General features: G+C 44.4%; 1 protein-coding gene across 1 annotated transcript in view; it reads right to left on the reverse strand.

Moving 5' to 3' along the window:
* The window catches only part of sspo (SCO-spondin), a 113196-nt gene that overhangs the window by 69150 nt on the left and 23813 nt on the right, over positions 1-20233 (reverse strand). Inside the window, exons 12-35 of the mRNA XM_085362593.1 lie at positions 19806-20049; positions 19576-19717; positions 19341-19476; positions 17379-17551; positions 16793-17011; positions 16538-16703; positions 16144-16396; positions 11607-11817; positions 11121-11215; positions 10775-11031; positions 10194-10328; positions 9727-9929; positions 9518-9645; positions 7469-7578; positions 7234-7383; positions 5651-5744; positions 5398-5570; positions 4371-4485; positions 4094-4215; positions 3271-3435; positions 2338-2571; positions 2109-2231; positions 1815-1909; positions 159-390 (exon numbers count right to left, since the gene is read on the reverse strand). Coding sequence (XP_085218719.1) covers positions 159-390; positions 1815-1909; positions 2109-2231; positions 2338-2571; positions 3271-3435; positions 4094-4215; positions 4371-4485; positions 5398-5570; positions 5651-5744; positions 7234-7383; positions 7469-7578; positions 9518-9645; positions 9727-9929; positions 10194-10328; positions 10775-11031; positions 11121-11215; positions 11607-11817; positions 16144-16396; positions 16538-16703; positions 16793-17011; positions 17379-17551; positions 19341-19476; positions 19576-19717; positions 19806-20049 — 3975 coding nt within the window. The remainder of the gene's footprint in view (positions 1-158; positions 391-1814; positions 1910-2108; positions 2232-2337; positions 2572-3270; positions 3436-4093; positions 4216-4370; positions 4486-5397; positions 5571-5650; positions 5745-7233; positions 7384-7468; positions 7579-9517; positions 9646-9726; positions 9930-10193; positions 10329-10774; positions 11032-11120; positions 11216-11606; positions 11818-16143; positions 16397-16537; positions 16704-16792; positions 17012-17378; positions 17552-19340; positions 19477-19575; positions 19718-19805; positions 20050-20233) is intronic.

Consider the following 20233-nt stretch of genomic DNA (forward strand, 5'->3'; position numbering starts at 1 on the left):
TGCGTCTGTGACTTTCCTTTATGCTTCTATTTTTGTCGTCAGTTTTTCCTCCAGCCTTCTATGAAAAATAAACCCTCATGTTCCAAAATTATAGGAATCTCACGTTTCCTGAAAGCATTCCCAAACGTGTGTGTTACAGTTTCTGTGTATGTCCTTACCAGGACAGGTGGTATTGAAACACTCCTGCCTCTGGATGTCCTGACCCCGGCAGTGGTGCAGCGGGTCCCCTGGAGGGCATGATCTCTCCCGGCTCATGAAGCCCGTCCCACAGGTGGTGCTGCAAGGACTCCAAGGGCCCCAGGAGCTCCAGGTTTTACAGCCCTGCTCGTCTGTGGGGTCTCCGAGCGACCCTAATGAGGAGTCTGGGCAGTCTGGAACACCATTACACACCTAAAAACAGAGCAGGCTCACTGTACATGAAACTTTTCGTTTTCTTTCTTCCTTCCTTGAAAACATAACTGACTTAGTTTTAGTATAATTAACGGAGAAAAACAGATGCAGTGTACTTTCATATGTGGGCCTGCAAATAACCTCAGATTCCAAGACTGAATGATGCAGCCATGCAATAGAAAATAAAGTAGAACCTCAGTAGTAACGCAACTGAAACTTCTCCCAACTTTCTGGTGTAAAACAAGGACTTCTATCCCTTCGTTGCCTGTTCAGCCACACATCGTTAAGTAAACACATTACATGTTGTAGGCAACATGACACTTCAAGTGAGTGAAAAACCTACTAAATATTATGTAGATAAGATAAACGACTATGAGTAAACAAACACTTGTATATTCTCCCTCAGAGGAAGTAAAATACTTTCATGACAAGCATCTGGCTTCTGTGAAGAAGTGAGCATGGGAGGGCTGAAGTCCAAGTGTGTTTACTGATTCTGTGAAGTGTTGCCCTGGGACTCTCCCTGACTTCACGCCACATGGTTTATATCACTGTGTTATCAACAACCCCTCAAATTATACTAGATGAGATCTGAAGGCCTACAAAAGTTTGAATGCTTGTGTTCTATGTCAAGATTGCTTACAAACTTAGTAGGTACTTGAACCACGGACACTAGTCGCTGCTACGGTATTTACCTGATCTTTATTACACTTTGACATTGATACGTCTCTGTGTATTACCCCTTACATTGTCGACGAGCCAAAGTAGCTCATTTGTGATTGATGAGCAATGGTAATCTGTAATTTTCTGCTGGGGCCAGAACATGCTGCTGTTTTTGCCTGTTAGCTGCTATTAGCTGCTGTTAGCTCCTGTTAGCTGCTATTAGCTGCTGTTTTTGCCTGTTAGCTGCTGTTAGCTCCTGTTAGCTGCTATTCTCCGCTGTTACCAAAACTTAATTTCAAGTGAATCTTCAAAGTGGGCAACTCACACTTAGCAAGTAAACCCATATGTGATGTGAGAATGCAGTAAAACTCATATTAAAATTTTGGATGTACTTAAAAACTACAGACTTTTAGGACACTATAGTCTAATATTAGCTAGCATAGCGTTAGCTTATAACGTAGGAATTCTTAGGCTTGAGGTAAAGAGGAATAGGATGAAATGGAGATGAAGGGGAGAGTGTTGTGGTGGAAGAGGCAGATAAAGAGATGAGACAGAAAAAACTAGAAAGAGCTAATTCAAATATAAATGTAAAAATGTGTATTTGAAACAGATGCTGGTCATTTAAAAAATGCAAATAACTTATACTGCTGTATCAGATTTTTGTCTTCTATCCAAACCAGCAGGAAAGCAACAAAAGATTATCTTCATGTACTTGATCATTTCTGCAAAATATAGATGGCGTGTTGGGGCGGAGTTTAGCTTACCACGTTAAAAGGCACACAGGTTCCATCCATACAGGTGAACTCAGAGCAGGTGACAGTGGTGTTGCTGCCAGGAAGTGCTGGTGAGACAGTTTTATCTTAACAGAACAAGATGTCAAATATATTAATGATCATACAAGAGAACAGGGGAGTTAATACAATCAAACTTGTGTCCTTTTTAGTCCTGATGACATCTTTTAATGAAAGCCTGGCCGTGACTGTATCATAGCGTCATCATGGTCACTCCTTGTCTCACTCTAGGCTTACCTGCCTTCTCTTTATCTAATGAGAACTCACCACACACCAACTCATCTTCGCCCCGTGGACAGTCTGGGACACCATTGCAGACCTGTGACATGTTCACACAGGTGCGGTTGTCACATGGGAAGCTGCCTAAACAGGGAGGTATCCGGGTAGAGCCTAGTAGACAGATGGTAGGACAAACTGCTCTTTTTGGCCTGATCATATTGACTCTAGGGTTTTATTCTTGATGCTTAGAACATAGACAGTATATACATTAACATACCACAGTTGTCGATACTCTCATCTGACGTATCCCTGCAATGTGGGGTCCCATCACAGAGCTGCTGGTATTCCACGCACTGGTCCCCACTGACACAAGGCACCTGGCCGGAGCCACACGGGGCGCCACATTGCTGCTCATCACTGCCATCCATACAATCTGTTTCTCCATCGCAGCGCCAGGCCTGAGGCACACACTGCCCAACAGTGGCACAGCTGAACTCATAAGACCTGCAAGCTGCAGAACCAAAAGGTATCAGAGACATTATATATATGACATGTGTATAAATAATATATATTTAACAGGTCCTGAATAGAATGGCAAAACATATTCCAAAAGAACCACAAAGGATGGAATGGGCTGGCTTTATAGCGCACTCTCCTAGTCTTACTGACCCCTCGCAAAACTTGAGACGTACATCTGACCACACATTCGTGCTGTACTCTGTTCTGTACACGTTAAGCACTTCACCTGCCTCATATCTATGGTCACTTTAGCATCATCTTTAGGATCATCTTTTAACTGGATAGAAAAAAAACATTAAACAAATGTATTTTTTTCTTTTTCTGGTAATTATTTGACAGTGCGTCTAAGGTTGTTTACATTGTAACGAGAAAATTATGTAACAAGTGGTTTAACGAATCACTTTCTTCACTGAGTAATAAGTACCATACTGCATTACTTTTAAAAAAAATAATGAGTTATGTGTAACGCAGGGCTTTTTCTGAGAAATGTCCCAGCACAGCAGCGTCAAAGCAAAATGAAATGGTAACACCTTGGGGAGTAGATCGTCTTATCAAATACACAAAACTGAGAATTAGGCAAAAAAGCAAAAAGAAGAAAAACATATAACAATGGTAGAAATGTCTAAGAATAACCTCTGACTAGGTGTTTATGTACTAGAAACATTTTTCCATAACCTTTAAATGACATTACCAGACGTTGGTGTGACAGGCAGGAGTGATGGTGTTGTGGTACTGGTGAAGCAGTTGGTTCTGTTCTCGTCCTCTCTTCCTGAACAGTCAGTAGCTCCATCACACAGCTTAGTGATGGCAACACATGTACCATCACCACAGGCAAACTGGTCCGGAGCACAGGTCACTGCCACAAACACAGAACTGCTTAAACTGTGTAATCGGGAGTGTGTATGAGAAAATGTATTTAACTGTTAGTAGTTATTATATTAGTTAGTGGGGCTAAGACAGCTGGGATAGACTCCCCCACGACCCTGCAAGGATAAGAGGAAGAGAATGGATGGATGGATGGATGGATGGATGGATGGATGGATGGATGAATGAATGGATGGATAGATGAATGGATGAATGGATGGATGGATGAATGGATGAATGGATGGATGGATGGATGGATGGATGGGTGGATGGATGGATGGGTGGATGAATGAATGGATGGATGGATGGATGGATGGATGGATGGATGGATGGATGGATGGGTGGATAGATGGAGGGATGGATGAATGGATGGATGGATGGATGGATGGATGAATGAATGGATGGGTGGATGGAGGAATGGATGGATGAATGGATGGATGGATGGGTGGATGGATGGAGGGACGGATGAATGGATGGATGGATGGATGGATGGATGGATGGATGGATGGATGGATGGATGAATGGCCAGATGGATGGATGAATTGATGCATGGATAGATGGATGGATGAATGGCCAGATGGATGGATGAATGGATGCATGGATAGATGGATGGATCGATGGTTATTATATTACTCTGGGGTTTTTTGTACCTTTACTTGGACAAACAGCCTCATCGCTTCCAGAGGGACAGTCTTTGGTTCCATCACACACTCTGTCGGCGGGAACGCACTGGTCTCCTCGACACTGAAACTCTCCTGGTGCGCACACACAGCTACAAAGACAGTCATGTGAAATGTTCGTGCAGATGAATGGTCGTAGTAAACACAAAAAGAAAACAAAATCTTCTACTAACCATCTTATATGGTCTTTGTAAAACAGACTAAAACAACTAGACCAGTGCAGAGCATCAAACTTCATAATACACACCCTCTCTCATCACTGAGGTCCCCACAGTCATCGTGGCCATCGCATCGATGGAGGTACAGAATACATCGTCCCCCCGCACACAGGAACTCCCCTTCATCACAAACCACACCACAGTCTGGGCCGAGAAAAGTAAAGTTCATCACAATTCACAGTTATTGCTGTCATTAAATGTACAAAGAAATTTGCGAACAGGACACAGTGCTTCACGAAGACTTCATGGAAATTCATTTTTACAGTATGCTGCTGAGGCAAGTTTCTGATAGAGCGCATTCCTTGAAGAAAAGGTTTTTTGATAGTTTACCTTGCTCATCAGATCCATCAGCAAAGCCACAGTCCAGCCATCCATCGCAAACACGGCTGGCTGGCAGACACTTTCCATTTGCACACTGAAATTCCCCAGGTGGGCATAGGGGCACAGGGGTGGCAGGTCCACAGAAGTCCTCATCTGATTGGTCAGCACAGTCTGGGTGGCCATCACAACGCAGAGCCAGGTTCAAACATGGTCCACTGCAGGGTTGGGGTTCATTTACTTAATTCTCTCCAGTGATTTTGTGGCAAAGAAAGACTGATTCTTTCAACATAACATAAACCTGACCAGGACATGTTAGCGCAGTGTGATGACATACAAATCAGCTACTGCTAGCATAAACGGCTTTGCTCAGTGTGATTGGATGAAGTGTCTGAGAGTGTGTCTCACAGTAAGATAAAAATGTGCTTTGGAGTAAATTGGAGAACAGTCAGCAGTGCAGTTTGGTCATATGTATGTAAAATGTTGTTATTTAGAGGGTGTAAGCTACCCCACAGCAGTTAGCATTCAAAATGAATAAATCATGAAAACAAAAATAAATGTCTTCTGCCTGGCACATGGAGAACTGGAGGCTAAAGGGGTTCAAGCTCTGGTAAAACTTTACACAACAACAGACATGTTTGAGCCTTCATACTGCAACGCACAGGAAATTAATCCTTTTAATAAAGTTAATTTGGACTCGCCTCGGTGTGCTGGTACAGTGGAAATGGTCCGGGGAGCAGGTGGATGGACAGATCTCATCTGAACCGTCACCACAGTCGTCTTCATTGTCACACACCCACTGGGTGGGGATGCAGCGTCCCCCAGCACAGGTAAACTCTGACTCCAGACAGGGAGGGGAGGGAGGAGGGCAAGCCACACCATCACACTTCCAAACACCCTCCTCACAGGAGCTGAACACACAAAGGCAAAAGGTTTTTATGGACAGACAAAAACAAAGAATACACATTTATAAATGTTCAGAAAGACTGACCAGTTCTGGCAGTGTTGAGTGACAGCAGCTCCAGCTGGAAACAAGGAGCCATCCCACTCACACGGACACTGGCTGGGAGCTACACAGCTGTCGCCTGTTTCATAAAAAGCATACAGACAAAGAACGTAAAGACGGCAGTGGGTCGTTGTGGGTTAGACTGAAAAAAGACATCCAAAACAGTTGCAGCTACTTAATTTTAGTGGTGCGACGCAGCTGGTTTCAAATACTCTGGTTTGGTGAAGAAGCAAAAATAGTACTCAGTGTAAGAGCAGTTTTTACACGTGTTTCTGTCAGCATGACACTGAAACAAGTCAGATCACGGCATTAATATTTCAGCAGTGATGATAAACCTGGAATATGTAAATAATCCCATTGGCTGTGCAGAAAAAGAAGCCACTGCATTTTCTAGCACCTCCTGACTGCTTGGTGTTGTAGTCCTGCGTTTTGAATAAATCCTTATTAAGTATTCGCTACTACGTTCCCATTTGATTATTTACATTCTGTATTTATTTAGTATTTTGATTCCGTAGTTATTGGTTTTGCTTATTGGTTGTCAGTTTCTTCACTTGTGATGTTGTAAGTAGTTACTAAGTGATTATAAACTCCTTCCTGCTGTGAGTCTTTTGGTATCTTATACTTTTCCGCCTCCCTCATGTTTCTTTAATCTCGTCGAGTCTTTGTCTCTGCTTTAGGCATTACCTGTTTAGGTTACTTCTAGTGCTGTCAGCATTAATCTCGTTACAATGACGTTAACGCTATAACCGCATTAACGCAGCACAGCGCTAACGAGCTAACCACGCTAACACGTTGACGCCGTGCAGCCCCACGCACGGGGCGATCCGCGTTAACTCGCTTACCAAGATTCGCCGCGTTAATGCAGTTAGGGCTTAACGTTATTTTAACGAGATTACTTAGTTCCTGTTTTATTTTGACAGTCATTTGTGTCTTGCACCTTTTAGTCTTAGTTTTACTTTCATGTGTTGTTACCTGAATTAGTTTCAGCTGATTCCCACGTGTCTCTCTTTCTCTGGTGACCTGTCCTATTTCAAACCTCAGTGTTTGTTGGAGTGTCTGTTTTCTATACCTGTGTTCCTGTCTGTGCTTGCCTCTAGCCTGTTTATACTGCTTGTCATTCTTATGCTTTGCTCACCTTCTGTTTCCTGTGTTTTTGCCCTGAAGGAGAATATTTTGGATTTTTAACATTTGCCTTCAGCCTTTGTGTCTCTTGTTTGTCTCAGAGCCCCACGTTTGGGTCCTCTTCCTGCACCAGTCCTGAAAACTGGCACGTCAGTGAAGTTACTGCTGCTGTGCAGTGTGTGTGAATGTGCACATCACTCAGTTTCTAGTTTGTTTTTGTTCTGCATGTAGTATAAGGCTGTAAGTTCTAAACTAAAGAAGCAAATCGCCCTAGTTTAACTTCCCACACATATGCATGTTGTATTAGGCGTTCAGCACCCATTCCTCTCATTCTTCTGACATGTGGCTTCAAGTTCTGCTTTGTCACATTAAAATACCAATACAGAGTCAACTGTAATGTTCAGTTTTATACATCACAGCTATGGACAGAGCAGAGTCTGTCTCACCATGTCGGACAGTGCCTGCAGGACAGAAGCAGCCCTCCACACAGGAAACAGCATCGCAGCTGGAATGTGGACTTTGCTGAATGGTTGGACATGAACGCGAGCAAGCTGGACCACAGGGATCATAAACCAGCCCGTTGTCACACTGCAGAGCTACAGGAAGATGAAGTTAAAGTTAGAGAAAGTGTGCCCCGGACATTAGCTCAGGTATGGGCGTGTGTGCAGGATGGCAACGTACGACAGAGCTCCTGGGACCGCCAGTGGATGTAGACCCCTCGCCGGTTACACTCTTCGGCGTAGGTAGCGATGGCTGTACAGAGACACTCACAGTCTCCACCTGAGTCACAGCTAAAACACGTGACAAACAACAAAGCTACCTTTAAACTGTTACTCCAAATACACAGTTTTAGAATGACTTGGTTACATTTTTCCTTACTAACTGCTGTATAAGCAGCATGCTTCGCTGGTGGCAGTCCTGTAATCATTTTTGTAACAGCGGACAGTTTTTTTTTAAACTAAAACCCAGTGACTGAAGATTGCATTTTTCTTGGTCAAGTAAAATTTTCTTTCACCAAATGATAATTGATATCATAAACAGTCATTGTTCTTGCCTCAGTTTAATCAGATTTCAGTTTATGCTCATAAAAACAGGGATTGTTTGCTAAACTGCAAAAGGGTACGGACCGTTTTACTCAAACAAATCTGTAAAGTGAAACTAGATACTTCAGACAGCAGATAAAGCTGATGATAAAGTGCAAAATAGATTAACCCACTAACTTTGCAGCATTATAAATATGCTAGATACAACTGTATTTTCCGCACTATAAGGCACACTTAAAATCCTTTAATTTTCTCAAAAATCTGCAGTGCGCCTTATAATACTGATGCATGAATTCTGGCTGTGCTTACTGACCTCGAACCGATTTTATGTGCCTCACGGCGCTCAAAAATTTGTCAAAAAATGTTTTAGTACGACTTTGGTAGCTATGAAGCCGCACCGCTTGATGGATGGTTGGAGCATTACGGCTGCCACAGTCAGGAGCCTCACGGAGTAATCTGGGTCCTAAACTCCGTCGGCTTCAGGTCCCAAAGTCAAACAATCACTGCAGCATCACTGAGAGTTACAAACTGTCTAAATTCTTTCATCTTTAATAAAATGATCAGTGTTGCTGCTTTACCAGGTGTAACAATTAAGTTTAACATCCAGGCATCCATGAAAACAGGATTTATTACATTTAACAGACTTAGAAGTTAGCAGGAGGTTAGCTCACTAGTTTCCACCTAAGCATGATATAGCATGTTCTGACTGAGATTTCTGAAAACATTCAAACGTACAGCTCTGCTACCACTTCCAACATAAATGAAGACAGAAAACTAAACAGCAGTGACGTTTGTAGGGTTACTGAAGTTGGGCTAGCTGGTATATAATGATGTGCTACGTGATTGCTAGCAACACAGCTATGTTAGCATAACATAAACACAGTGAAGCTGGAGGATGAAGGCTAACATTTTTCCACTCGATAAAAGTTAACGTGAGGGTTCCCGATGGTTAGGGACAAATGCAATCCCAAGGCAGGATGCTGTAAACGGACCAAACTTCAGTCAGGAGAACAACTGAGATAATCCATCCACAATACGAGGTTAGTCATTAATGTACTGCAACAACGTGGAAACAGAGCAGCTGCAGAGAATTCAACATTAATGAATCAATGGCAGCACGGTGGCACGGTGGTTAGCACTGTTGCCGCACAGCAAGATGGTCCTGAGTTCAATTCCAACATCAGGCCGGGGTCTTTCTGTGTGGAGTTTGCATGTTCTCCCCGTGTTTGCGTGGGTTCCCTCCGGGTACTCCGGCTTCCTCCCACCGTCCAAAGACATGCACTTAGTGGGGATAGGTTAATTGGATAACCCAAATTGTCACTAGGTGTGAATGTGCGAATGAAAGTGAGTGCGAATGGTTGTCTGTCCCTGTATGTTGGCCCTGCGACAGACTGGCGACCTGTCCAGGGTGTACCCCGCCTCTCGCCCTATGACAGCTGGGATAGGCTCCAGCGCCCCCCGCGACCCTGAAAAAGGATAAGCGGAAGCGAATGGATGGATGGGATGGATGAATCAATGGTAGGAAAGTGGAGGAAGCAAGAAGAATGAGTTAAGTAAAGTTTGACTTATCTGACTGTTTTGTTTCACTTAATGCTCCGTATAATCCTGTGCGCCTTATGGTCCAAAAAATACGGTATATATTTTTTTAGGTTTAATATGTCTTGCATAGATTAGCGCTGCCACTCACCCACAAGCATCAAAGACACACCAGTCATAATACTGCTGAAAGGGCACCTCAGGGTGGCACCTTGAGAAGAGTCCCTGAGTCAGCACAGCACATTTTTTCCTGGCCCATGTCACTCTGTGGGGGTTCAGCTGAAGAAGACAGTGTCAGAACTTAGTGTAACGCAGACTAAAACCAAAAATCCCTCTGTGTGTGTGTGAATGTGAACTTACAGCGCAGGGGTCCCGGAGGTCCTGGTCTGCCACGTCAGGGCAGGATGGGCTGACCTTCCAAGAGTTTCCAAACAGCTCGGCTGTCGATTCCACAATTCCCTGCCGTGTTGTGAAGTCGTTCTCTGTGTCCCCATCAAAGTTACCACACAGGCCCCCGACCCGACCACGAAGATGGGCCGCCAAACGCACGTACACACGCATACCTGGAAGAAGAAATGCAAGTTGCAAGCAGCAATTATGGGACAGAGTTTTTAAGCAAGGCACAGACACTATGGCAACTACATATACTAATGTTGTTGTAAATACTGATCATTTTGACAGGCTGCAATCGCTCTAACGGCCAGTAGGGATGAACTTAAATCCCTACTTTAAAGGAGCAAATGCGTGTCACTTTAAGTATTTCAATGTTTTTCTGTGTATTTTCTGCAAAGGATCTTTTATATTTAGTTTATATGTGTGCGTCTTACCTCCATCCCACAGCAAAGTGACTCCAAGACGTGACGAGAGGGACACAAACAGGCCAACTTTTTCCAAAGTCAGGCCACTGCCACTGTAAGACTTTGGTAGGCTAACTGGCATCCCATTTACTGTCACAGCATTACCTAATGTCACAGACAGTTTAGCAATTAGACCCTCACTTTCCTCACATAGTACAATCACTTTGCCAAAATAGAAATAGGACACATTTGTGAGTCATGTCTGATAAAAACAGCACCTAAGAACACACAAGTGATTCAAAACTTCAGTAAAAGTTAAGTTAAACTCAAGATCACAGACGAACTTGTTTGATGGGACGTTCGGGGTTTTGCCTTTGAGGGCAAGTAGCTTACCCGTGCAATGATTTACATGTTTGAGTATGAATCAGAAGGTCTCTAGTTTGAGTGTAGTAGTTGGGTATGTGGTGTAAAAATCTGACATATCAACTATGTGGTGACCTCTTGTGAATAGGGGGCTTTTTCTAAAGCAGTATTCTGCTCTCACATGGGTTCCAAGGGGCCATGTTTGCTGGATATAAACTCTCATTTAGCAGCACCATTGAGCCCTCTACCTCTTAGAAGATGTATGACCGTGTTTCCCAGACTGAGGGTGACTGATTTTGTGCAGGTGACTCCCGTGCTTCCACACGGCACGTTCTCCGCCGTGACGCTGAATAAGCCGCTGGTCTCCCTGGCTAACACGTACTGGCAGTCACCCAGGAAAGAGTAGCAACGACCGTCGAACGTCACATAGTGTGGGTCCCCCGTTGCCACACATACACCAGCACAGGCAGAGCGGCCACAGTGCCAGCGACGCTCATTGCACACACTGCAGGGAAAAATGATACCGTTGTAAAAAGAATACGTTTATAATTAATATATCTTAAAGAATTTTGATGCACTCAGCTCATACATTACCATGTGTTGCAGTCCTTAGTGATGGTGTCATTGCTGTAATAAAGTCGACCATTGTGGTGACATGGACATTCATCTGGCAGAACACAGCGGTCGCCCTGAAGGAAAAGAAGATGTAAAGTACGAAAATGTCGGTCATGATCAAAGACTACAGCTCTCGTTGTGTTGTTTGTCTCTAAACTCACAAAACACCATGGAATTTAATTTGGAGCTGACATTAAGGGATTCATGATTTTTTGCACGATTGACGTTGAAAATAATCCTTATCTATCTAATATTGGCCCTTAGTGAAGCTCCTCTGTTCACCAGCTGTTTGAAATAAGCCATGATAGCACCCTACAGATGTTGAATAAAAAGTAGTGTGTCCACTACAGAGGACATGCATTAATAGGCAGGGCCTCGGGAGGATATGACTGGAACAGAAATGAATGTGATCATAAACCTACAGCAACATCTGCATAAACCTGCACAAAAAAGGTTTTCACTCACTAGTAAGACAGTCCCCTGTGGACACACACAGCCAGACAGGGGCTCTCTGCAGCTTGACTGCATGACGCTTGAGCCCTGCTGTTGGCCAGGAGGGTCCAGGCTCGAGCAGGTGAGGAGGCAGGAGCGTGGGGAGTAGACCAGAGTGCCGGGGCACTGGTTCACCTCCTCACAGAGCTCTTGAGTGCAGTTAAACAATCCCTGCTCACACACACTATGGAGGGAAGAGACGAGGGAGTGGAGTTAGTATGAACATCTACTGAATGGTATTACCAAGACATTATAGGTCTATTAAAGATTATTACTGAAACGTTGTTATTAACAAGTTTGGTTTAGCAGGTGAAACAGTGAATACACTATAAAGCAGACTTCATAGTGATGACACTAAACTATCATCCATACATTTTTATTCTCCTTTAACAGCAGCTGAGGCGTGACAAGAATCACTTAATGATTCACTTGAATCAACAGCCAGTGTTTTTCATTTAATGTGCCCTGATATACTTTATGTCATTTACGATATCTGCTTAATGATTAACCAGAATTTCCCTGTTTCCTCATAGCAATTACTCAGGTCAGACTGATATCACCAGCTCAAAGGAAACAAGTCACGTACAAAACGGACTCTGTACAGACCAACATGTCCCAATATATTAGAAATCAGAGAGAAACTAATCTGAGCCGTCGGTAAGTTACTTAAACCCACAGAGTAATGCACACTGCCGTTACATGGTAAAGAAATGCAATGAAATCAACCTATCCTGTATCAGCAAGCAGGAACATAGAGTGATTTCATCAGAGCTCTTGCACCACCAAGTAGGCATCACGCTCTTATGTGCATCTATAGTTTGCAGTTGCAGTCATTTAAATACAGTGTCTTGCAAAAGTATTTGGCCCCCTTGAACTTTCCCACATTTTGTCACATTACAGCCACAAACATGAATCAGTTTTATTGGAATTCCAGGTGAAAGACCAACACAAAGTGGTGCACACGTGAGAAGTGGAACGAAAATCATACATGACTCCAAACATTTTTTACAAATAAATAACTGCAAAGTGGGTGTGCGTAATTATTCAGCCCCCTTTGGTCTGAGTGCAGTCAGTTGCCCATAGACGGTGCCTGATGAGTGCTAATGATTAAACAGAGTGCACCTGTGTGTAATCTAATGTCAGTACAAATACAGCTGCTCTGTGACGGCCTCAGAGGTTGTCTAAGAGAATATTGGGAGCAACAACACCATGAAGTCCAAAGAACACACCAGACAGGTCAGGGATAAAGTTACTGAGAAATTTAAAGCAGGCTTAGGCTACACAAAGATTTCCCAAGCCTTGAACATCCCACGGAGCACTTTTCAAGCAATCATCCAGAAATGGAAGGAGTATGGCACAACTGTAAACCTACCAAGACAAGGCCGTCCACCTAAACTCACAGGCCGAACAACGAGAGCGCTGATCAGAAATGCAGCCAAGAGGCCCATGGTGACTCTGGACGAGCTGCAGAGATCTACAGCTCAGGTGGGGGAATCTGTCCATAGGACAACTATTAGTCGTGCACTGCACAAAGTTGGCCTTTATGGAAGAGTGGCAAGAAGAAAGCCATTGTTAACAGAAAACCATAAGAAGTCCCGTTTGCAGTTTGCCACAAGCCATGTGGGGGACACAGCAAACATGTGGAAGAAGGTGCTCTGGTCAGATGAGACCAAAATGGAACTTTTTGGCCAAAATGCAAAACACTATGTGTGGAAAACTAACACTGCACATCACTCTGAACACACCATCCCCACTGTCAGATATGGTGGTGGCAGCATCATGCTCTGGGGGTGCTTCTCTTCAGCAGGGACAGGGAAGCTGGTCAGAGTTGATGGGACGATGGATGGAGCCAAATACAGGGCAGTCTTGGAAGAAAACCTCTTGGAGTCTGCAAAAGACTTGAGACTGGGGCGGAGCTTCACCTTCCAGCAGGACAGCGACCCTAAACATAAAGCCAGGGCACCAATGGGATGGTTTAAAACAAAACATATCCATGTGTTAGAACGGCCCAGTCAAAGTCCAGATCTAAATCCAATCCAGAATCTGTGACAAGATCTGAAAACTGCTGTTCACAAACGCTGTCCATCTGATCTGACTGAGCTGGAGCTGTTCTGCAAAGAAGAATGGGCAAAGATTTCAGTCTGTAGATGTGCAAAGCTGGTAGAGACAGACCCTAAAAGACTGGCAGCTGGAACTGCAGCAAAAGCTGGTTCTACAAAGTATTGACTCAGGGGGCTGAATAATTACATACACCCCACTTTGCAGTTATTTATTTGTAAAACATGTTTGGAATCGTGTGATTTTCGTTCCACTTCTCACGTGTACACCACTTTGTGTTGGTCTTTCACCTGGAATTCCAATAAAACTGATTCATGTTTGTGGCTGTAATGTGACAAAATGTGGGAAAGTTCAAGGGGGCCCAATACTTTTGCAAACCATGTATACGACATAAAAGTTGGGCTAATGCTAACTTGTGCAGATATTCACAAGGGTACAGCTAAATTCAAATTACCCCAGTTATTACAGCCAGGCTCACAACGTCAGGAGTTTCCAAAGAGACCGACCTGTCCTCACTGATGAACAGGCACAAATCTGTAACAATGCGTCCTCGCCTACCGCACTCATAAAACGGGACTTTGTTCATGAAACCGGGTCAGTATGATACTGTAGCTCTGCAGGCGATGATGATGAAACATGCTTACTTCAACTGAGTCTTTATGACCGGTGGCGAATGATAAAAGCTGCACTCAGATAGCCATAAAAGAGAAAGGGCTGCTTTTACAATGTACTGTTAAAAAACAACAATCAGAAAAGCAATCATCTATATGAGGTCAAAGAAAAATGACACCTAAGTAACTTCATTAATTTCTGCTTTCTTCAGAAGTGTAGTATACCAGATTAATCCGAGGACATCAGGGGATACTGATGTGGTCAGTTAAGTAGCAGAGGGGCTGTTGATCAGTTTTGGGGTTATAATGAAATTAACTGCATTAGAGAAGCAACAATGAGATTCCCCAAACAGGAGGCTTTTATGGTGGAGGACAGGTAGTCCAACTCAACCAGGGTGGTACATCAATATGTGTCATTGCTGTGTCTCCCAGCACACTCTCAAGAGCTTGGAGGAGATTCAACACAAATTGCTTTTCAACAAAAATTCTCCCTTAGATAACAAAACTGTGTTGTGACTCTTTCCCCTCATTCAAGGCCGCCCGCATCGATCGAAAATTGTTGACTTTTGCTTAACCGGGTGAATGGAAACTTTCTCTCAGTTGAACATGGAACACACACAGTCACACACGTGCACTGACACAGACCTACACTCACCCCCCAGCCCCTCCAAACGCCTTCGAAGCTCATGTCTTCTATGTTGTGAGATCTGATGATTTATGTGCTGAGGTGTTTTTTTCTGTTCTCAAACTGATCTCCCTTTTGGAGCTCAGTCTGGGGGGGTCTTTCCTCATGTTGTGCATTTTCCATTGTTATACCTCTCTGACCTGTCTTTCTGTATGGTCGGAAGGGTAAGATGGCACTGGCAAGGCTGGCAGCCTTAACCCAATTTCCCTCGGGATGATCCATCCATCCATTCGCTTCCGCTTATCCTTCTCTGGGTCACGGGGGGTGCTGGAGCCTATCGTAGCTATCGTGGGGCCCAGTTTGATATTTGGCATTGTCAGTTGCCAACTAGCAGGAATGACAGGGCTACCACTGGTGCTCTGTGCTTTTCAGAGCAGGTTCACCCTGAACACATGTGACAGATGTGAAAGAGCCTGGAGAATCTGTGGAGAGCTGCCTGTAACATCATTCAGCATGAACAGATTGGTGGTGGGTCAGTGATGGTTTGGGGAACACATGCAGACCTCTACAGGCTAGGCAGCGTTTAAGTATCAGGATGAGCTTCTTGGACCCACTGTCAGACCCTGCGCTGGTGCAGGCAGTCCTGGGTGTCTCCTGCTGCACGGCAATGCCCGGCCTCATATGGTGAGAGTATGCAGGCTGTTCCTGGAGGATAAAGGAATTTACACCACTGACTGGCCCTGACCTCACTTGACCTAAATGCAACAGAACATCTGTGGGACATTGTGTTTGACCTCAGTGTACCTCAGAATGTCCAGCAGCTCAGTGATGCCCTGCTCCTGATCAGGGAGGAGATCCCCCGGACACCATCCACCACAATGGGGGCAATACAAACTACTGAGTACCACTGCATCTTTTATTCACTTTGAATTTTGGGTGTCTTTGAATTTAGCCATCTGCAGGTTGGTAGTCTTCATTTCCATTAAATGATGTTTCGTCCTCTGGTTCCTGACCAGTCCATACCAGTATTGATATCCAGTATGATTTTTTTCCCCACTGAGCTCTGATGCATTTACGAAGTGTTTTTTTGTGTACATCTGCATCTGCACCGTGGATTTAATATTTCATAAAAGATTTAAAAATTCTCAATCTAAACGTATTTCATGATCAAAGTGTGTAGCGGCAGAAAGGTGAGACAAACTCCTTGACTACATACCAGGTGTTGCAGTTATTTTGAACCATGGCCCCAGGTGAATACATCACTGCTCCTTGCATGCATGGGCACAAAGAGATGGGAACACACTGACCCTGCTGGTCCTGCACAAGCCCTGGTGGGCACTGGCAGCCTGGAACACACAAGCTTTGACTGCGACTGTCATCACAGCTCCAGCTGTGTCTCAAATCTGAGCATGAGTTCCCACAAGTGCGACCGCACTCCTGGTACACCTGACCCCCTGAACACTGCATTGCTGGGGAGAAAGGAAGAGATAGCGTAGCAGAGCATTGGTTTTAGCACACTGTATCAGAAAAAACATTCTTTTGGTCTCTAAATAGTAATAACTTTTCCCTCAAAGCCTCAAAACAACACAAACAACGGTCCTCCAGCTTACTGCAGAAGGTGCGGTTGCGCCACTGGACCACAACACCTTCCTGAGCACAGTGTCGGGCATAGGCAGTGAGGACGGTGCAGTGACAGGATCCCTGCGGCACACAGCTGCAAACCTCTGACAGACAGAGACGGAAATATGGCTCCCTCTCCACCACGTCGTGACACAACTGTAGAATCAGAGATGGAGGTGCAAGTGTGAATAAAAGCGAAGGCAACAAACTCGTGAGAGATGACCAGAAGTACCCATCACACTGACCTGAAAGATGGGGCTGTGGAGGACAGCACACACAGTCTCTGCATACTGCCGCCTCTGGGTGTACGTGGAGCAGGCCTCTGGTGCAGCTCCTCCAGGCAGGGTGCAGAGCGCTGTTGTGAATTTCGCCACAAAGGATGTCACGCTGTTCTCCACATCTCCTTCTGGGGTGGTAAAGTCGTCACGCTGGTTCCAGGTCAGTGTTCCACACAGGCCGCGCACCTTGTCATATATACCCATGTCCAACAGAGAAGGATTGATCCCATGTTATGGAATTGCTTGAACATTGTGTTTTATGGTAATTTTACAGTTTAGTGCCTACCACCTGGCCCTAGCGCGCTTCTCTTTGAGATTCCACATAATAGAACGTGTCTTATTTCTTTGCAGATCGCAGGTTGGCTCTGTGACAACATTATGGTTGGGGCATTTCTATATAACACCCACTTAAATGATGTTATAACTTGAGGGTGACATCTGTACAGCTAATTTGCTAATCTGCAGAAGCTACCTTGGGTCACTAAACTGGACCTCTGAACCATGTTACAGTTGGACAGTATATTGAAAGCACTAGGAGTAGTTTGAAGATCACCTTGTTTCCAAAGCCAGGCTGCAAGGTGATGAACGCCAGGGGTCCATCTAGGTACCACAGAATCTGGGCTCCAAACATCTGGATGAGCAGAAATGAGGAGGAGGCCTTAAGCACAGCTAGATCCCCTGTTACCAAGGGCACCGCTTCCTTCTGGCCATTCAGTGTCACTGAACCTGAAGGTAACAATATCAGCTGTAACCAATCAGAATGCAATCAGCACATTCAATCTAAAAGTCCAAGACGCTCTACAGTGTCTACTATAAAAACCTGTTTGTGCTTTGATTGCACAAAAATGCTGCACTATGACGCAAGCTGCAGCCTGCAAGGTTGTAAAAAGAAGTCCTTGCAAAAGAACCAAAAACTGCAGTTCCTCAAATAGCCACAATCTTGCACCTTTGCCCCAGGTGAATGCGTTTGCAACAACTACATAAAACTATGTTATTATTTTTTGTAAATAACTGACTTATTGATAATGGCACCAGTTCTGACATAAACGGTAGTAACCAGACCGAAAAGCAGCGCACATTTTGGTGCTTTATTTTGGTGCTTTTTTGTCCTGAGATGTGATACACTTTGGATTCTAGCCAATCATTTTACCTTTCCTAAGGATAGTAGGCGGGCCCAGGTACGTACGTTCTTTTAGAGCAGAGCTACGAAGAAGAAGAAGCTTTGAGCCAGGAGGGAGGGGGTGAGTGATTCCTTGAGTGATTCGCTTAGGCTACGATTCAGCACAGGAAGGGAGGGGGTGAGCAGCTCAAATGTGCTGTTAGCATGTTAGCAGAGCGATGCTACTGTGAACCGAGGAGCTATTGTCTTGATGTGAGCTTCTACTCAGGGTTTTTTCTTCCAGTTCAGTGCAGAAATGTTTTCGTTAAGAAACTGGCTGTTGTTTTTTTTCACACAGTTTTAATTATAAGCTAGATATATTTCTACTAATGAAATTAGTTTGCTAACAGCAACAGGGATGAGTCAGTGAGTCAGTTGGGCTTGTGAGTCATTAAAGTGATTCTTATTGAACGATTCGTTCATGATTCGCGCATCACTACAAAAGGTAACATCTCGAATCTGATGAAACACCTTTTTTTAAAAGCAGAGAAATGCACTGTATTTGATAGCTTGCTATCAAAGACCGAGCACATCTACTGCGGGTGTGGTGCCTGTTATCGTAGCCGGAGTTAGCAACATCCCCCAAAAACACGAAGAGGAGAGTCCTGGCCCCTAGCCCTGCCAGTGTAGCAGAAATGATGAGGAGGATGATGCAGCAGCAGCCGTTCTTCTCTGCGTGAGAAGCTTAATGTTGTTCGTGTGTAATTTACGTTGAGTAGGCTAACCACGTTATTACATTAATGCATGTAAGGTGAACTAGCAAACATCATCATAGCTACATGCGGCTGTCTTCTTGTTTGATGGCAGATACTCCCTTCACCCTGGCCAAAAAGGCTAAAATGGCCAAAGAAAAAGTGGAAAACAGCTAAACATGAGAGGTTTTTGGACAAAGTTTGTGTTTTTTCCATTGTTTAAGCACTGCTTCCAGCCAAGAGTGATACCATATATGCCCCATAGCTGCAGAAAAGGCTAACATTGTTATCTTTTTACAAAAAAACAGATGAACATGAGAGGTTTTTGGACAAAGTTGGTGTTCTCCATTCTTTAAGCACCGGTTCGAGCACCGTTTAAGCACCGGCACCGTTTCAAAAGTACCGTTTTGGCACCGGTTTTGGATAAAACCTAAACGATACCCATCCCTAGACATCGATGGGTATATAGTTAAAGTTATCAAACTGGACACAAGCTTGTTTGTGATTTTGGTGTTGTTTTTGTATACAGTCGATGGTCTAAAGCAGCATTAATTGCTGGGTAAAGCTGTGTTGTGAGCCTAAAGAGAACAGTAAGAGAAACAAACTACTAGACACATCTAGATTTGATTTCCTGTGATCTATCAAGCAAACCTTCATACCATACCGGTGTCTGTGATGGTGACTGTGGTCCGGAGAGCTGTTACTGACATCTCCTTTAGACACCCCCCTCCTCCTTCCCCTCCCCCTGCCGTACATTCTCCACAGCGTACACTCACAACTACCTTCCTGTCAACAAAGTCCTGAAAACACACAGAGAATAAGAACAAAGTAACAATGCACAAATCTGCCTCATAGTGTAAGCAAATGTGTTTGATTGCATTTCTCTACACATGGCTCACCTCCACAGCAATGAAGGAGCAGTCGCTTCCCTGCAGTGAGTACCTCTTTTTGTCAAAAGTGGTCACCTGTAAACCGCCCATCAGGGCGCACTCTGCCGCACACTTCTCCCCAGTACACTGCCACTGACCCGAGCTACACACACTGTCAAGGTAAAGGCAAAAAAAGTTGCACATAAATGGGGAAAATGGGTAAACGATGAAGAGTTGACAGGAAAAGACTCCCTCCTCACCAGGTGTTGCATCTCTGTTGTATTTTGTCCCCTGACTGGTATGTGCGTCTGCGATGAAAGCAAGGACAATCATCTCTTTTCAGACACCTTCCCTGGTGAAAATAGAGGCCTGGAGGGCACTCGCATCCTCCAACACACTCGTCCCTGCACTGGCCCATGGCTGCGGGGGGCTGTGGAGAAGTACAACTGGGAGGACAGGATGATATGCAGTCTGAAAACACCTGACCTCTGGGACAGACACGGTCTGAAAGGACAGATAAAAGAGAGAAAGCAGCATTATTATAGCGTGATTCTCATCAGGACAATATTGACAATCTGACAGGCTGTGTTACAGATTATATCAACTTCTGTGTGGACACTGTGGATCCCAAAAAAACATTTTGTGCTTCTCCAACAATAAGCCCTGGGTTACCAAAGACATCAAAGAA

This window comes from Diplotaxodon limnothrissa, linkage group LG9 (assembly GCF_057381915.1).
Source record: "Diplotaxodon limnothrissa isolate DT_005_m linkage group LG9, D_limnothrissa_male_GT1.1, whole genome shotgun sequence".
Taxonomy (NCBI): domain Eukaryota; kingdom Metazoa; phylum Chordata; class Actinopteri; order Cichliformes; family Cichlidae; genus Diplotaxodon; species Diplotaxodon limnothrissa.